The 14,406-nt window shown below is 53.0% G+C and overlaps 1 protein-coding gene across 1 annotated transcript in view; it reads right to left on the bottom strand.

The window, feature by feature from the left end:
• Window positions 1–326: 326 nt before the first annotated feature.
• Window positions 327–14,406, bottom strand: part of UMODL1 (uromodulin like 1) — a 58,859-nt gene continuing 44,779 nt past the window's right edge. The window contains exons 17-22 of the mRNA XM_072807291.1: window positions 13,391–13,536; window positions 12,647–12,883; window positions 12,290–12,449; window positions 10,457–10,541; window positions 3,592–3,794; window positions 327–1,554 (exon numbers count right to left, since the gene is read on the bottom strand). Coding sequence (XP_072663392.1) covers window positions 3,613–3,794; window positions 10,457–10,541; window positions 12,290–12,449; window positions 12,647–12,883; window positions 13,391–13,536 — 810 coding nt within the window. The 3' untranslated portion in view covers window positions 327–1,554; window positions 3,592–3,612. The remainder of the gene's footprint in view (window positions 1,555–3,591; window positions 3,795–10,456; window positions 10,542–12,289; window positions 12,450–12,646; window positions 12,884–13,390; window positions 13,537–14,406) is intronic.

Raw genomic sequence — 14,406 nt, 5'->3', positions numbered from 1 at the left:
CGGTAAAGTGAGAATAATCATTTGGGACCCACACGGTCATGGGTCTTGAAACCTGGATTTGCTGAACATGTTGCCTTCTTTCAAGAAAGGTGAGTGACAGGTACTGAGCCAATTATCAGAACAGATGGATGCAAAACACACACACACACACACACACAAAAATAATAAAGCAAACAAATAAACAAATGGATGCAGCTCATGAAGAGCCAGAAACACATGTTACCTGCCCTCCGTGGACGCAGGTAAGCATGGGATGTGCCTGAACCAAACAGAGCAGCCAGCGCAGTCACATTTCAGCATCACATGAGATTTATTCTACTTGCCCAAAACCAGTTTAACCACACGCGTTATATATTGTAATTCCTTACTGACTCTGAGAATATCCGCTAAATCAAAATAGTCACATTCTCCAACTGTCCTGTATTCAAGGCAGTTAGTTACATTCAACAAAATTAATCTCATTAATTAAAAGCTATGACCGCGTTCCCATTCTAAGTTCGTCAAGGAAAAACACTATACTCTCAGGCGTTTGCTATCAGATACAATTCAACTTACTTTAAATAAAGTAAAAACCACTATTTGTCAGTAGGGTGTCATGGAAAACATTTTAAAATAGAAGTTTAGATTCTATACCCGATCCCTCTTTAATTCATTTTGTGACCTTATGTAAGTGACTCACCTATTTCTTCTCTGGTTTCCCATTGTGTAATGGGTAAACAGTACCTTCCCTGGGGTAAAATTGTATTTTTAAATGGCTTTGAAAATACTTGGAAAAATATTAAAATAATGAGTATATATATATATATATATGTTGTTTCTACTTTTTTCATATTAATAGAGTATCTTTTGAGTCACTGTTGTGTAAAAATGATATCCTGGTAATGCAGGAGAAAAGGTAAAGAGCATATATGCCCGCTAGAAATAATATTAGCAATATATTTATGATGGATCTATTATTAAAAGAACTTCAAGGATATAGTCAAATATATTTATAAATGTGAAATATTAAATATTTAACAGTGTTGGATGAGTGGATAGAAAGATGGATGGATTGGTAGGTAAATGTATGGATGAATAGAAAGGTGAAGGATGGATGGATGGATGAGTGGACAGTTGGATGGAATGGATGGATTATGGATGGATGGATGGATGGACAAGTGAGTGGATGGTTGGTTGGATGGGTGGATGGGTAACAGGTGACAGATGTCAGGTGAGCAAAACCAAAAAGGGCCACTTGGACCAGTTAGGATGGTAAAAAAGAGTCTGGGAACTGGGGGCCTGTGGGAGTGATCTATGTGATGGCAGATCTGCATTCATGCTTGGTTTGAATATCCCCGTGTCTGGGCATCCCCCTCACCCTGCCTCCCTCTCCAACAGCTCCCCTCAGCCTCCTGGAGGGCACTGCTTATCTGGGACCTATACATATGACGGGTCTCCTGGGTCAGTCAGAGGCTGTGTTTTCACCTCTGGGACTCATCCAAGCTCTGGACGTGGGACAGAGCAGGCTTCCATCAATGCTCGATGAATTAAGAACTGAGTTGGAATCACAGCTACCTGCATGGAGAAGGAGGAGGTCACCAGGGTCAGTGTGTATGCAGGAAAGGAGAGGTTCGTGCAGGAATACTCCCAGAGCGTGGGTAGTGAAGGGGTCCCATCACCCCAAGGACAGGACTTCTATGCTTCCTGGACAGAGAGAGACTGGGCCCAAACAAAAGGGCTCCCAGGAGGCACAGAGGAATAGGAACCACGGTGGCTGAGGCCCGGTCTCCAGTGAATGAAGCTCTAGCTTCCCACCAGCATACAGGTGTGTCTGGCTCGGACACCTGAGCCAGGTGACCACACCCTGGGGGCCTTGGCCTTTGTACTATCTGTAGAGAACAGACCGAGACACGGGGCTTGCAGGGCAGCAGGGCTGAGCCGAGTGCCACCCTGGCGGGGATGGTGTGGTGTTTGCCAAAGAACAGATTGTTGCAGGAACTTGAGAACCAGTTGCAGATGTTTTTCACTTTGGAAATGGAAGCCACTGGAGAAGATGAAAAAGATGAGAGGCCAATTTTGCCCCCCCCCCCCGGTGTTTTCATTTTCAGGAGGGAGGACACTCAGGGTGACCTTGGCACCAACATACCAGATTTCCTCAGAAAGTTAGCAGGACATGCATTGACATCATCGTTGGGGTTCATGTTGCAAGTATTAAGTAAAATTCACTAAATTCCTCCTTGGAACTCTGTCCAGGGCGGTGACTGGCCTTCAGTGCTGGCCCTCTCCTAGTCTTTTCCATCTGAACTGTGACAGTTCTAAGAACCCAGGGAATGGGTACCTAAGCTATCAGGTGTCCCCGGAGCCAAGGGGGCTGAGACAAAGCAAAGGCATGGCCCCCCGGTGTCTGCAGAACCAGCTCCTGGAGCTTCTCTAATGACGAGAAGTCACGGGGAAAAGGACATCGCCTTGAGGACAAGTGTGCTGATCTGGCCTCTGCTGTGTGACTCGGAGGATTCACTTGAGCTCTCTGGGCCCCATTTCCTCATTTAAGGATGGGACTTATATCGACCACACTTTGCTGGGTTGTTTCGAAGCTCTGTTATCTCAAGAAAATAAAGAGCTGAATGTGGGGAAGGCAGCTTTGACTAGGGGAAGACCCTGAGACGGAGGCCTGTCTACAGGACAGTGTCCCCTCCTGGACAATAGGATGCAACAGGTCGGTAAATAGGAAGGCCTCCATGACTCAGACCTCATGGGCCCCAAACCAGAGACCAGAAGGCACCACGCTCAGGAGTCTTATTTATAGTTAGTGTTAAGGTGAACGGGAACTTACTGCCAGTCCCCCACCTGTCTGGGGCCCTCAGGCTGGCAGAGAACCCTGAGCAGTGGGAACAGCACCTGCCTCCCCAGGGGCTTCAGGGTCCCAGGAGGGGCCTCACTTCTGACCCAGGAGCTGCTGCCCGCACTGCTGGGTGCCTGTGCCCCACCGAGAGAATTGTGGGTTTCTTAGATCATTGCTAACATGCAACTTCTCCGGGTCTCCAGTGAAAGGAAGAGCCCGGGAGCCTCGTTCTAAATGCCTGCCAGTCAGGCGCACGCTGGTCTAGGGAGGGCCAGCCGGTCGCGTCCAGTCTAAGGCACTGTGGCTCAGCAGCTAGGACAATGGACGCCAGACCTGAATCCCAGCTCTGGCCCTTCCTAGCTGCGTTCCAGGGCACCCCTTCACCTCCCCGCCCCAGGTCCTCATCTGAAGAAGTGGTAGTAACACAACCCCACACGGTTGTGGGGAACCTGGATGAGTTAACCCGTGCACAGTGGATGAGTTAACTCATATGCAGCAGATGAGTTAACTCATGCTCAGTGGGTGAGTTAACCCGTGCACAGTGGATGAGTTAAGCTGTGCACAGTGGATGAGTCACCTCATCGTCCCTAACGACTGATGGTCCATTTCCCCTCCTGCGACTGCTCCTGTGGCTTCCCACTGACGGACGTCAAACCTGACAGCCCCCACCTACCCTCTCCCAAAGCCACCAGGACACACTGTCAGGTCTCCACCAGTGGCGAGGGTAGGACGCGCGCGCGCGCGCCGGAGGCATCTTATTCCTCACCCACCTTCGTGCCAGCTGCGACCTCCTACTCAGAGAACACCTGGTAGCTGAAGTCATCCGGGCGGGCTCTGAAGTCGTATTTGCCCGTCATTCTCTGGTACTGCACGATGACAAGCGCAGCTGCCCCTGCCACCGAGGCAAAGACGGCCACCGCGATGAGGACGAGGTAGCCGGCCGCCAGGCCTGCCTGGGCACCTGGATGCTCACCTGCAGGGAATGAGACGGGCACAGGTGGGAGGCCCGCCCGAACCAGGAGGGACGCGTCTCCTGTGACCCCAGCACTCCGACCTTGCCGGTGCGGGTGGAGCGAAGGGCTTAGGATGGAAGGGGACCAAGCTGTCCACCGGTGTCCACTGCCTTGTGACATTATTATCTGTATCTGATGGGCCTGGAGTACATGTGGGTTCCTAAAGGTGACCGAGCGGGTGTCCCGACCCCGAGAGAGCAGCGCATCAGCCTGCCCCACGTTCTAGATTATCACTAGCCAGGGGGTCAGGCCGTGTGGGAGCAGCAGGGGCCGCTGGGGCCTCGGCTGGGCTCTGCACGTGGCCACGAGGCCTTCCCCAGACCCAGAGGCCCAGTGACCATCCAGGAAAGCACAGACCCAAACAAGCTGGAAATTGGGACTCGAACACCCAGACGCCCACGTTCATAGTATCCCAACAGCCCAAGTGTTCACCAAAGGATGCTCAGATGGGCAAGTTGTGTTCCGTCCACACAGCGGAATGTCGTCGGGCCGCGAAAAGGAGCAGAGTCCTGCTGCGTGCTACAGCACGGAGGAACCTCCAGAACATCCGGCCCAGTGAGAGCGCCCGGTCTCAAAGGACCACATGCAGTATGACCCTGCTTGTAGAACTATCCAGAACGGGCAAAACCAGAGGCAGAAAGCACACTGGTGTCAGGTTCTGAGGGAAGGGGGCCGGGAGGGACCCCCAACTGGTGCAGAGCCACCTTTGGGGGCGATGAAAACATTTCGTAACCGGGGAGAGGTGGTGGTTGTACGTCGTGGTGAGTGTGTGAAGGGCCCCTTGGGTTGTTGATTGGTTCCCTGTTTGGTGTGTGAATTTCCCCTGGTTTCACGGCAGGAGAAAACCAAAGGGCCAGAGAAGGAAGCAGGCCCCCCCCACCAAGGAGAGAGACCCACCCCCCTGTGAGGAAGTCGGGGTGCCCTGAAGCACAGTGCGAGTGGCTGTGAGCCCTGATGGGGCATCTGCAGCAGGTGCCAGAGCCACCCCAGCATCACGCTCACCTCCATCCATCCTCCTACATCGTGGGGTGTCCACCCGGGTGACGGGGAGCATACCTGCTCCAAGTAGACCCTGCGCCAGGTCTCCCAGGGCATGGCACAGGTGTGCACAGTCGGCAAAGTGGTCCGACAACAGCACTAGGAACACCACCACCACCATCCCTCCCCTCGGCTGCCTGGAACACTGGTCATCCCTCCTCCAGAGGGAGGAAGGCCCTGGGGACAGTTGCTCGAGCAGCTAACCCTCCCAAGTCATCCAGACTCTGGGCAGCCTGCTTCCCCACCAACATTGGCATTGCTGGTCCTTAGACCCAGCCTCTGGGGGGTGGGGATGCAATAATGGGCCGCTGCCCTCCTCCCGGGGCTCAGGTGCAGGCCATCTTGCTAGGACAAGCAGTGTGGACCACCCCGGGGACATAGGGTCCACAGTGGAGCCCAGTGCCAGCCCCATACTGCCAGCTCCGGGGACAAATGAGCTGGTTTCGTTGCTGCCTTCCCCGCTGTGTTTCTGTTACCTGCTGCCAAATGCTCCTAACTGACTCCCTGACCCAGAGCGGCTCCAGGTGGGGTCCACAAGCCCTCACTGTCCACTGGTTTCTGTGGCCCAGGATGGTTACCAGTCCACGTGAGATAGCTAGGAATGGGGAGAATGGAGAGTGAGTGCGTCCTGCAGCATGACCTTCACCATCGGGGAGCGGGGAGGTGACCACCCGTCCAGGTGAGACCAGTCATGTGGTGTGAGCTCCATGAGGGTCACACGGTTGGACCACCTGCCTGTCTTTTAATTAAAAAAACAAAAACTGGTCCTCCACCCGCATAGCTCAAGCAGCCCACACCCGTGTGCAGGACGGTCACCATGGTCACTAGGCGTAGCTCACACAATCAGTCATTTTGCAAAGACACTGAGCTGTCAGAGCTTTGGTAAAGGAGACACACGCCCTGTGACGGATGTGACGGAGAATCTTCTAGCACAGGTACGACCCCCGGGAAACAGCCCCTTCCAAAGGTCTGCGTTCCAGCTCAGCCAATTGGGGACCCCCGTCTCCTCACTTCGGAGTGGCCTCAATGACGGCTCCAGACCCTTCCTGCTGAGACGTGTGAGCCTCTGGCAGACATCACCTAAACGTTCCCTTCCTCTCGGTACGAAGAAACTCTAGTGAGTGAGAAGTCACGAGTCATCTAGTGAAGCAAATGGCCATGGAAGAGTTCCAAAAATTAAATCAGAAAATTGTGATGCTGATATAAGATATGTTGGCGGCACACATTCAGGGACGATGCCCAAATGGATTCTCCCTTAATATTGCACGACGTGCGGGACGCCCGGGTGGCTCAGTGGTTAAGCATCTGCCTTCAGCTCAGATCGTGATCCTGGAGTCCTGGAATCGAGTCCCACATCAGACTCCCTGCATGGGGCCTGCTTCTCCCTCTGCCTGTGTCTCTGCCCCTCTCTGTGTCTCTCATGAAGAGATAAACGAAATCTTTAAAAAAAAATTATATATATATATATATATTGCACGACGTGCAACATGTGGTGCTCTGTGTGTCCTCCATAGAGATGTGTTGGGGTCCCAGCCCCTAGTACCACAGCAAGTGATGTTATTTGGAGCCAGGGTCACTGCAGATGTAATAGAGTCGGTGCAGGTTCAGATGCGGTCATGCTCAGGAGACGCCCCTGATCCAGTATGGCCCACGCCCTTAGAAGAAGACGGCCGTTTGAAGACATAGAGGACAGGGACAACGCCATGTGAGGACAGAGGCAGAGATCCGGTGATGAGATCCCACAAGGCAAGGGGAGCCAGAGCAGCAAATGCCAGAAGCTGGGAGAGCCTGGAATGATTCTCCTTCACTGCCCTGGTGGGAATCAGCCCGGCTGACACGTTGCTCTTGAATTTCTGGCCTCCTGAATGGTGAGAGAATATTTTCTCCTGTTTTAAGCACCTCCTCAGTCTGTGCAGTTAGTTTCCTGGAGCAACAGCCCCAGAAAACTAACACAGGTGGTGTGAGGGCTGGAGCGCGGGAGGGGAATGTGGAGAAGGAAGCCCCAGGAAAGGAAGGCAAGGGGTCTAGAGAAGCCAGGAACTGCTCTGAGAGGCCTCACCTGTGCAGCTACCAGCCTGTGAGCTTGGCCACATTCCCTGAAATCTCCAAATACTCTCATTCTTCCCAACAGTGGAAGTGATGGTGATTGCAGAGCCAGAGCATGGGCGCGCATTGAGGGGGCAGACTATGGGTGCACGTTGCGGGGGCAGAGCATAGACACACATGGGAGGCAGGGCGTGGGTGAACATGGGAACAGAGTGTGGGTGCAGGGTGGGAGGGGGGCAATCCTGAAGGGATGTGTCTGACAGTCTATCTCACCCCTGCACTCTCCAGCAATATTTCTGTTCACGTACACAATCAAAACGTCAAGTTTCCCCCATGTTTCTAAATGCTTTTTCTGCATATCCGTGTGGCACAGTCATGGAGCAAAGAAAAGCTAAGAAAACCCTGAGAAAGAATGATGAACAAAATGAATAATTATAATCCTTGGTTTTGAACCCGACAATTTATACCCTTATTACACTTGGTGTTGTCTGGAATGGTTGTTAGTGTGTGTTCTAGTGATTTCAAATGATGACAACTAACTCTTATTCAGTAATTTCTATGGACAAGGCACTGTATGAACTAGAAGTTATTATTGTTCCCATTTTGTAGATGAAGGAAATGAGACACAGTGTAGTCACCCATGTTGCAGAGATAAAGGAGAGTGCTGGACACTTAGTAGAGATGTAATTCTACCATGTAGACAGATGAAATAATGAATGAGTGGGTGGGTGAATGGAGAGATGGATGGAAGCTGAGTGGATGGATGGATGGATGGATGGATGGATGGATGGATAGATGGATGGATGAAGGAATGCTGCATCAGTGGATGGATGGATGAAGGTATGATGGATGAGTGATGGATGGATAGATAGATGAATGGATGGGTGGATGGATGGGTGGATGGATAGAGGAATAATGGATGGGTTGGTGGAAAGGTAAGTGGATAGATGGATGGATAGATGAATGGATGGATGGATAGATGGATGGATGGATAAAGGAATGCTGGATGGGTGAATGGATGGGTGGATAGATAGATAAATGATTGGATGGGTGGATGGAGGAATGATGGATGAGTGAATGGATGGATGGATAGATGAATGGATGGGTGGATAGAGGAATGATGCATGGGTGGGTGGAAGGGTAGGTGGATAGATGAATGGATGGATGGATAGAGGAATGATGGATGAGTTGGTGGAAGGGTAACTGGATAGATGGATGGATGGATAAAGGAATGCTGGATGGGTGAATGGATGGGTGGATAGATAGATAAATGATTGGATGGGTGGATGGAGGAATGATGGATGGGTGAATGGAAGGGTAGGTGGATATATAGATGGATAGATGAATGGATGGATGGATGGATGGATGGATGGATGGATGGATAAAGGAATGATGGATGGGTTGGTGGAAGGGTAAGTGGGTGGATGGATGGATAGATGGATGGGTGAATAGATGGATGGATAGACAGATGAATGGATGGGTGGATGGAGGAATGATGCATGGGTGGATGGAAGTGTGTGGATGAATAGATAAATAAGTGAATGGATGGGTGCATGGGTGGATGGATAGAGGAATGATGGAAGGACAGATTGAATCCAGAAGACTCAGCAATTTTCCCAAGACCATGCAACTAGAAGCATGAGAGTCTATATTCAAATTCAGGCCCCCACTTAAAGCCTAGTGCTTTTTCCACTCTAGTAGTTTTGACATTACCTGGAATATCCATAAATAAATATAAGTTCTATTTCTATAAATGAAAATGCATATTAGGGCCCCTGGTCAGCCAGTTCTCCTAAGCAGTCTGAGAAAGTGAAAAAAAGTAGGAGAAGTTGGTGGGTCCTGCAACTGCCTGATGACCAGTGCAGACACCGGAGCCTGGAGCCCAGCTGGGGTGCACCCCCCAAACCTGGAACCTTTTAAACTTCACAAGCACATTGGATGAGAACCAGCAGTTGAGGATCACAGGGCAGGAGGCCCTCCCTCCTCCTCCTGCTCCCTCAGCTTCCTTCCCAAGCCCTGATCAGCACTCGGACCCTGGCTCACACCCCACAACCAAAACCCCAAAGTTCTTGTGCAGGAAGATACAGAGAGGCCAGGAGGGCCCTCAAAGTTGGGGGAAAAAAACAACAAAAAAGGAAAACTAACTAGGATTACGTTTAGCTACAGAAGGAGAAAAAGCCAAAATAGCAGTGACCAAGAAACGTGGAAGTTTCTTTCTTTCTGGCACAAAAGTCAGAGGTCAGAGGCCAAGCCTGGCCTGGCACACTCGCTCCGCGGTGTCCTTGGGAATGGGACTCCCTCCAGCTCCTGTCCTCAAGGCCCGCAGGGTCCACCAGGCAGCTGGCCGCACCCCCCAACCCCACCTGCCAGGCAACCGGAAGAGACATGATCAAGAAGAGAGGGACGCATGATGGGCACCCCTTCGGGAGCTGTCACTCGACCTCCCATTTGCATCTCATTGGCCAGAACTTACTCCTATGGCCACACGTAGCTGCCAGGTCGGCTGGAAATCACAGTTTTTATTCCCAAGAGCCACGTGCCAGCAAAACACTGGGGATTCTACAACTATGAAGGGTAAGAGAACAGCTATTGGGGGACAGCTAGCGATTTCTGTCTTTTTTCAAATTTATTTATTTTAGAGAGAGAGGGAGAGAGAGCATGAGTGCACGCGAGGGTGGGGAGGGGCAGAGGGAACCTCCAGCAGACTCTCCGCACAGTGCGGAGCCCGACGTGGGGCTCGATCTCCTGACCCCGAGATCATGACCCGAGCCGAGACCACGAGTCAGATGCTCAACCCATGAGCCACCCAGGCGCCCCGAGGTTTCTGTCTTAATACCCAAATCACACAATTTCCCCCAACCAATTTAAAAACAACAACAACAATAATAAAATCGATCTCAAAAGGAATAAAATGTTTTTCTGGAGAAGTGACTGCGGCCTTTGAAATCACATGGAATGTAATCAGCTGGTGGAATATTATACCATGGAGGAAGCCATGCCTTTTTTCTTTTTTTTTTTTTTTTTTTTGTATCTTCTAGTTTAGCCAAGCCCAGAATAAACAGCATTCTCGTGTGTGCACACACGAACACACGCATGCACACATGTGTGCCTACACATACTCCGACCTGGCGTAGCCTGAGTTCCTCCCTCCCAGCAACCAACCCATGTGGTATATTTATTCCAGGTCAGGAAACTTGACTGGTTTCGGTGACACAGCCCAACATCCTGCTTTATCTAACAAGCGTGTGCTGACTTCCCGAAGCCCCAGGCTTCTCTTCTGCAGCGTGGGGACGGCAGGGCTCCTACCCCCAGGCCTGCCGGGTGGGGTGGGGGGCAGCCCCACTCTGCACCAGAAGGATTTAACTGCAGGCTGGAATCAGGGGTCTCCACGCTCGCCAGCTGCTGCGTCCCCTGTGGCGAGGCTGCAGGATCGTCCCGGGTCCCCCAGTTCCCGGTAGCAGCACCCTGGTTCACGCACTGGGGAGACAGAACCAGCGGCATCTGTTCCTTAGCTGACTAATCCAAGTCACCAACTCACCTTCAGACCGAATGAGGGGTCCCCAGGACGTCTGGTGTGTCGCAGATGCTTCACCGCTCCTCGGGGACCGGATGCCATCGCAATTCTGTTGTTTTCGGAATGAAAGAAACATTCAGATGAGTTGGACGGAAACTAATCAGAGCCGGGAAGTGGGGTCACTGTCGCCGTGAGACTCTGATCCGTACGTTGCAAACCGGCTGGAGGCAGCCAGTCGCAGGTGGATGAGCTGAGACGGGAGCGGGACGAGGGAATGACCACCTGGGCCTCGGGGCTTTGCCAGGGTGACAGGAGGGATGGGGAGAAGGGGTTCGAGAGAGGACCTGCTGAGCCGTCTCCAAGCCCTGGCCCCTCGGCCCCTGGGCCCCTCTGTTGGTTCTGAGTCGCCTTGGCGGTTCTCTACGGCCGGCGGCAGCGGCCACTCATTCCTTTCCATGCCTCCGCCTTGCGGAAAGGCTTGGGGACGAGGTGGGAACTGCTCGCTATGTACCTGCCACCAGCTGCATTATTCCCCCTAAGAGATGTTGACGCCCTAGCCCCCCAGGGCCTGTGGATGGGACCTTATCTATAGACAGGGTCTTTGCGGATGAAGGTAAGGGGAGGTCACTCAGGTGCATCCTATGTGACTGTGTCCTTATGAAAAGGGGACGTTGGACACAGACAGGCACAGGGGAGAGCAGTGAAGACACCGAGAGAAGCCGTGTCTACAGGCCAAGGACAGAGCCTGGATGCGTCTCTCGCACAGCCCCAGGGGGAGCTCAGGGGAGCCCTGAGCGTGGACATCCAGCCTTCAGCCCCTCAGAGGATGTGTGCCTGCTCTCTCGGGTGCCCTGTGGTCCTTACAGCCACAGGACACCAAAACAACACCGGCCCTAAGAGAACCTGGAGAGGAATCTGTAAAGCCATATTATAAAGAATCCGGGAATTGGCAGCTCCTTGCCGAGGTGGTTGGGGCTACAAATACTCTGTATTTCTGAGGGGCTTTTGGAACAGGTGCAGGCGCATGTGCACCTTTAGCTTCCAGTCATCGGGCAGGGGGGTGGAGGGGAGGCTGTGCTCCTCTCAATCCTTTTTTTTTTCCCCTGGAAGATCTACTGTGTGAGAAAAAGTGCCATCAACAAAATGAGTTCATCTCCTATGCACGTTCTTGGGGGTGCCGGGGGCGGGTCACCCAGGGAGCCCACAGGTCTGTGAGCAGCGCAGAGGAGCGACAAACACGCAGGAGCTGGGCCCGAGGCCAGCAGAGCTCTGTACACCGTCCTCGGCGCAGAATGCGCGTGACAGCTCCCGCACCTGTCTGGTATGAAGAACAGCTTTCAAACCTAGGACTGCAAAGCATATCTCACATTCAAAGGTCTCAGGAAATGAGAATGTAAAATTATTCAAGATCCCAACACGAAGGATGAACATGGGGGGGGGACCCCGTCTTATTAAATATCACAGTGGTGGGATTCAGGAGCGTTCCATCAATGTTGCTAAAAATAACACGAAATTCAAGTAATGTTTTTACACCTGAATATGCATTAAAGCACCTGGAGGAGCACCGCAGTGTCGCGGCCAGGGATGGGATGCGATGCGACGGCCAGCAGACGGCGCGGCCTCCAGAAGGACGCAGCTTAGCCATCCGACCACAAGGATCGCCCACCCCGTGGGCTGCCACCGTCCACACCTCACGTTGCCCCTTTTTGGGGGCTCAGTGTGTGGGGCCCCGTGTCTCCTCCAGGAGTCGGGCCCCCAGAGCCGCCCAAGCCCTGGGCTTCAGACAACGGAGCAACCCTCCTCAGAGCGATAAGGTGCGCGAGTCCAGACACACGTTCAGAAAAGCGAAACACCTACTATTTTGCACGTGGTTCCGGGGGAGTCCATGCAAATGCGAAGTCTGCAGTGCAGATAGACGATGGAGTTGTTGATGAAAGAGAAGATTTTCAGCTTGAACTGGGCCTTGCTGGAATCCCCGTTCTCGATCACGTTCGTGTGCGTGTTGGGGATGGGGCAGCTGGGAAGGAAGGGACGGTGACTCATTAGTCGGGAGCCCGACGTGCACACACCACGTCCACCTGCTGCCGTGGGACGCTAGGCCCGCCAGCTCTCCCATTCCTCAGAGACTCGGGCGTTTCTGCAAACCCAAACCCGTAGATCCGTAGCGTCTGGGAACCCAGAGGCCCCGCCGAGCGGGCTACCCGCGAGCCCTACCTGTTGTTGATGAAGCCGAACGTGACCGGGTCCCTGGCGTTGCTGGACGGCGTCGCCCAGCACTCGGTCAGCACCACCTTGAGGTTGCTCTTCTGTTTATAGAGCCCCACTTCAATCTTGACGTCGTCACTGGCAGACACGCTATAATTTCGAGGTATTGGGGAGTCCCCGATAAATAACTGCATTTCGGTGACAAAATTGCCAGCGCCGTGGAGGTCCTCGATGATGGTGTAGACCCTGCAAGAGTGAGTGGTTTCGGGGGCTGCGCTTCTGTGACCCACCCCCTGCCCGTTCCTCCCCGAGAAGCAACTCCAAAGAAGTATAGAAGTAAAGGAAGACCACTCGAAGGAGAAGAGGCAAAGAAAGTCCACCTATTCTGAGCTGGCTGGAGTGGTGTGTTAGCGCCACCACTGGGGTTTGGAGGGGACTCAGGGACAGGCGGGGGCGGGGGTCAGCTTCACAGTGGGACTGGGCGGCCCCAGGCAGCCCCGATGGAGGCCTCGTCATGGGGAAGCCAAGGCATCCTCTGTGGTTGGCTAGGGGTGCATATCTGGCTTTCTTTGGTTGCTCCTATTTTGGAAGGGAAGACAAAAATTAGGGGAGCCGGCAGTTACCAACCAAGCCCTGGCCACTGTGCACCTCACAAAAGGGTCCTCGAGTGGTCGAACCCTCAAGAAATCCAATGTGAAGGCACGAGAGAGGAGAGTGAGCTGGGGAGGGATGGGCAGAGACAGCTCCACTCACCCCCACTCTGGGGTGTAGCCCGACGACGTCAAGAGGTCGTTCTGGAAGGCACAGTGGATGGGGCTCAGGATCTTCAGGTGGTGGATGATGCCCTCGGGGGACAGGTCATTCCTCAGCGTGGTCCTCACCACGGTATTTGTCACATTCTGGACACAAACAGGGCGTCAGCGTGCTCCCGGGCCCCTGGACACACGTGCGGACCGTGCTTCTGGGTGCCCGGGGCGGGGAGGGATGGCTCTTCTCTGAAGCTTGCCCCCCAAATACCAAAACCCCGATGAGCTTTTCCTAACATGAAATGCCAAAGAGAGCATGAAGTCCTGACCCCTGGTTTATGTAGCCTGTGTTGTCTGCCCATTTTCCTCATTGGAAGAGATCATCGGCTGACACCCCCCAGATAATAGATCAATTCCTCCCCAAATCATCCCCCAGAACGTTTTTGAAAACGAGAGATGACTGGGAAATGAACTAGGGGTGGTGGAAGGGGAGGAAGGCGGGGGTGGGGTGACTGGTGACGGGCATGAGGGGGGCACTTGACAGGATGAGCACTGGGGGTTATTCTGTATGTTGGCAAATTGAACCCCAATAAAAAATAAATTTATTATAAAAAAAAAACGAGAGAACGAGAGCACAAGACCCTCCTACAAAGAAATCGAGCTAAAATCAATTGATTGAAGTCTACACTAGACCACCAGCATTCTCTCCAGGCGCCATCGTCTTGGGGGGCAAAGCAGGAGCCCAGGGACCCAGAGGACAACCTCCAGAGAGCGGAGGTCATCGTGACCTTCACCTGAGCCCCCAGGGAACAATGCTGAGCCTGCCCCTGTCATGGAGTGAAGCCCCCTAGACCCAGGGGCAGAGCAGGCTGGTTTGGACCTACAGAAACCATGTTAGAGTCAACCGGGATTGAGGACTGGTTGCTTGCGGTGTGAACGTTTAGCAGAAGGAGAGGCTCTCCAGACAGCTGTGCAGGATGATGCTCCTTCCGAAGCGCACGAAGGTTCTGGAATTTCTCCAGA

Source organism: Canis lupus, chromosome 30 (assembly GCF_048164855.1).
Source record: "Canis lupus baileyi chromosome 30, mCanLup2.hap1, whole genome shotgun sequence".
Classification (NCBI taxonomy): domain Eukaryota; kingdom Metazoa; phylum Chordata; class Mammalia; order Carnivora; family Canidae; genus Canis; species Canis lupus.
The sequence above is the reverse complement of the archived record's forward strand: the minus strand, read 5'-3'. Positions and strand labels throughout refer to the sequence as shown.